The sequence below is a fragment of the Cicer arietinum genome, chromosome 6, assembly GCF_000331145.2.
Source record: "Cicer arietinum cultivar CDC Frontier isolate Library 1 chromosome 6, Cicar.CDCFrontier_v2.0, whole genome shotgun sequence".
NCBI lineage: Eukaryota > Viridiplantae > Streptophyta > Magnoliopsida > Fabales > Fabaceae > Cicer > Cicer arietinum.
Genome location: NC_021165.2, coordinates 68,016,660 through 68,020,414, shown reverse-complemented (window position 1 = coordinate 68,020,414; position 3,755 = coordinate 68,016,660). Strand labels below are relative to the sequence as shown.

The 3,755-nt window shown below is 36.2% G+C and overlaps 1 protein-coding gene and 1 long non-coding RNA gene across 2 annotated transcripts in view; one reads left to right on the top strand and one right to left on the bottom strand.

Moving 5' to 3' along the window:
* Positions 1-306: 306 nt before the first annotated feature.
* The window catches only part of LOC140920943 (uncharacterized), a 6,346-nt gene continuing 2,897 nt past the window's right edge, over positions 307-3,755 (bottom strand). The window contains exon 2 of the long non-coding RNA XR_012163707.1: positions 307-1,103. This is a non-coding gene — a long non-coding RNA (uncharacterized lncRNA). The remainder of the gene's footprint in view (positions 1,104-3,755) is intronic.
* LOC101499614 (uncharacterized) lies at positions 1,014-2,219 on the top strand. Its single transcript, XM_073370225.1, has 4 exons — positions 1,014-1,132; positions 1,220-1,661; positions 1,751-2,110; positions 2,152-2,219. The coding sequence occupies exons 1-4, from the start codon at positions 1,109-1,111 to the stop codon at positions 2,217-2,219; spliced, it is 894 nt and encodes a 297-aa protein (XP_073226326.1). The 5' UTR covers positions 1,014-1,108.

Genomic DNA, 3,755 nt, shown 5'->3' with positions numbered 1-3,755 from the left:
ATGTTTCTGAACATAACTAATTTACATTCAATTCACTTTCCGAGTGTGGTTTGCGGTAACAAAAATTTATTAAGTAAATATAGTTTTAGTTAAAATTGAATAAAATGTAAAATGATTTATGTTTGAATATATAATATACAGTATTTTATATGTGATAAGTGTATGTTACTGTTATGATGTTGCCTAGATTTGGTGGTGTTTCTTAGCAGTTTATGTTAATTTTCTATCAAAGAAAGCAGCATACAAAAATGTTAAACTTCTCAAAGCTGAAAGACTATTCTATTTAATTAGAGGAGATTATTAATCTAGGCAACATTCTTGTGTGATTCATAATATATCACAGAAACTTACATCATGTTAAACCATTCTAACCTATTTGTGTGATAAGTCTTAACTACACTTTTGTGTAAGATATGAATCTTTTGTGCAATTGTTGTGTAAGATATTCTCACAGAAACTAGAGTTGAAAGAAGGTATTGAACTGAATTCAATTGATACAAACAGGTTTCAAAGACTGATAAAAAAATTTCAAATAAAAAAGATGGATCCAGAGAGATCAATGGAGGAGCAATTTTCCAAGCTACATCCTTCATTGCCAGAAAACACCAGAATTGGAATAGTTGGTGCTGGTCCAAGTGGCTTATCAGCTGCTTATGCATTAACCAGGCTTGGTTATAAGAATGTTACAGTATTGGAGAAACATCACACGGTCGGTGGCATGTGTGAATCAGTAGAAATTGAAGGTACGTCGTTATTCATTTCAGATGTAGTGAGTTGTTGAGTTTGGACTATTTCGTTATAGAAAAAATTATTTTTTTGGGAGGCCTGAAGTGAGGGTTTGGACTGCTTTATACTTGGACCGACCCTGATTTCACTCTCTAGTGGTTCAAGTGATAATTGATTTTGAGTATATGCAAATGTCTATACAGGAAAAGTATATGATTTGGGAGGACAAGTTCTTGTTGCAAGCAGTGCTCCAGTGATCTTTCACTTGGCGAAAGAGACAGGCTCTGCATTAGAAGAATTGGACTCTCACAAGCTTGCTGTTGTTGACCCTTCCTCTGGAGAATATCACGATATTAAAGTTGCTGATGATTATGTATCTGTTATGTCACTTACATTGGAAATACAAGTTAGTCTCTATTCTCTACTATCAATTTTTCAAAAATTCATAGAAACTGTTTCATATTCTGACTTGAAATTTGAATCCTGCTGACAGGAAAAAGTGAAGAATTGCGGTCGTATTGGAGTCCATGCTGTTAGTGACATTGCTTCAGACTTAACTCCAGAGTATCTAAAATGTCATGGACTCAAATCCATTCCTAAATCTGTAGCTTATGGTTACACTGCTTCAGGATATGGGTTTATTCAAGACATGCCTTATGCTTACCTTCATGAATTTACTAGAACTTCGATGGCTGGAAAAATTCGACGATTCAAAGGTGGATATACAAGTCTTTGGCAGAGTATTGCTGAATCACTTCCTTTGAGACTTCTTTGTAACACTGAAGTATTGGCAATCAAGAGGAACTCTGACGGTGTCACAGTTCGTATCAAGAGCTTGGATGTAGTTGAAACATTGGAATTTGATAAGATCATAATTTCTGGTTCATTTCCATTAAAATATGGGAAAATTTACAGATCACCTTCTAATTGCATAGGTATGTAGACTTCTAACTGATCCATGTTTTATGTAAGGTTTTTGTTTCTTTCAGCGACCTGATAACTTATTGAACAAGTCTTCTGGCAGAATGCAAGAAAGAAATAATGGATGCAAGTGACCTTGAAAAGGATTTATTCAGCAAAGTCGAGACAAATGACTACTACACCACTGTTTTCAAGATTAAAGGGCTAGAACATTTGCCTATTGGATTTTATTATTTTAGTAAATATATGGAAGATCCCAGCACGATTGGAAATCCAGTGGCAATGCAGAAATTTTATGCTGACTCTAATATATTCTTGTTCTGGTCCTATGGCAACTCTGTTGATATTAAGGGACCAACTGTCAAGGAGCTTGCCATGACAACAATACAAACCATGGGAGGAGAAGTTGAGAATTTCATTCTTCAACGCTGCTTTAAGTATTTTCCTCATGTTGGCAGCCAAGGTATTTCATTTGTTTTTCTTTTTCAATTCCATATTTCATAGAGTTCTCCCAAACAATTGTGAAACTGCTTGGGAGAGCTTATAGAAACAGCTTCCATAACTTGTTTTGAGGTTATTTTTTAAAACGCTTCAAGAAAGCTTATGAAAACAATGACTTTATAGAAATAGCTTATACAAAAATACTTATATGATAAGCACTTACGCTATAAGCACTTAATTAAATTGTTCACCCAAACACGGAAGTCTCACAATTTTGAAGCTTTAATGCAGATATGAAAGATGGATTCTATGAAAAGTTAGAATCACAGCTTCAAGGTTCAAGGAATACTTACTATGTAGGTGGGCTTATGGCATTTGAGCTTACGGAGAGGAACTCATCTTATTCCATGGCTCTAATTTGCAAGAACTTTGCCAATACCAATGATTTGCCAACATTTCCTTACACTAAGGTAATTTGTCATTTACATGTATTTTGACAAATGAATGATTGTAAAAGTATGGATTTTATAGATCTTAGACACATTTTTCCAAATAGACCAGCAGCACCTAATAGAAGCATGTCTTATGCAGAATTTGTTTCCCTTGCAAAGTGAGCACCAAAAGAAGAACCCTAAAGAACTAGATGAATTGCCAGAAGTGCAATCTCCTAATTTTCCTACTTTGAATAGCTACTTAAAGTACTGGGGGACTCATCCAATCACTCAAAATAGGACTCTTTACACATGGATTAATGAAGAAGGGACTCCGGTGTGCCAGAGGACCTATGGAGAACAACATTATTATTCTTCTTGCATTGCTCAAAAGCTCTTGACAAGCCAAAAGCCGGTTATCAAGCCTGGTGACAGGGTTCTTTTGGTCTATGTCCCTGGGTTAGATTTTATCGATGCCTTCTTTGGATGCATAAGAGCTAAAGTCTTACCAGTCCCAATTACTCCCCCAGATCCCATGCAAAGAAGTGGACAAGCATTAATGAAAATTGAAAACATTGCCAAGTCATGTGGCATTGTGGGGATTTTGTCAACAACAACTTATCACTCGGCAGTCCGTGCAGGTTCATTGAAAAGTTTAATTTCACTAACAAGAAAAAAGGAGAAATCATCAGCTCAGTGGCCGAATCTTCCGTGGTTGCACACTGATACCTGGGTCAAGAATTCCAAGAGCATTGTTTCAGAGAATGTTGATGATCAATGTGAACCACAACCTGGTGATGTATGTTTCTTGCAATTTACGTCAGGATCAACTGGTGATGCTAAAGGAGTCATGATCTCTCATGGTGGACTAATTCACAATGTGAAATTGATGCGAAGTAGATACAAAAGTACCTCAAGGACTAAACTAGTAAGTTGGCTTCCTCAGTATCATGACATGGGGCTGATTGGAGGCATTTTTACATCTCTTATTAGTGGTGGATCTGCATTTTTATTTTCACCAATGACATTTATCAAGAAACCACTCTTATGGCTTGAAATCATCAGCAAGTATCAAGCAACTCATAGTGCTGGCCCAAACTTTGCTTTCGAGTTACTGATTCGAAGATTGGAGTCTGACAAGGATAAGGTTAAGAATTTAGACCTTTCATCCTTGGTTTTTCTTATGGTTGCTTCTGAACCGGGGAGACAGGAGACGCTAAAAAACATCATTGAGCT

Bases quoted from the DNA above. Each gene is read 5' to 3' on its own strand.
- LOC101499614 (XM_073370225.1), top strand. From the start codon at position 1,109: ATGTCACTTACATTGGAAATACAA. The intron at 1,662-1,750 runs GTATGTAGACTT...GTCTTCTGGCAG, and splicing joins ATCACCTTCTAATTGCATAG to AATGCAAGAAAGAAATAATG. The intron at 2,111-2,151 runs GTATTTCATTTG...CATATTTCATAG, and splicing joins TCCTCATGTTGGCAGCCAAG to AGTTCTCCCAAACAATTGTG.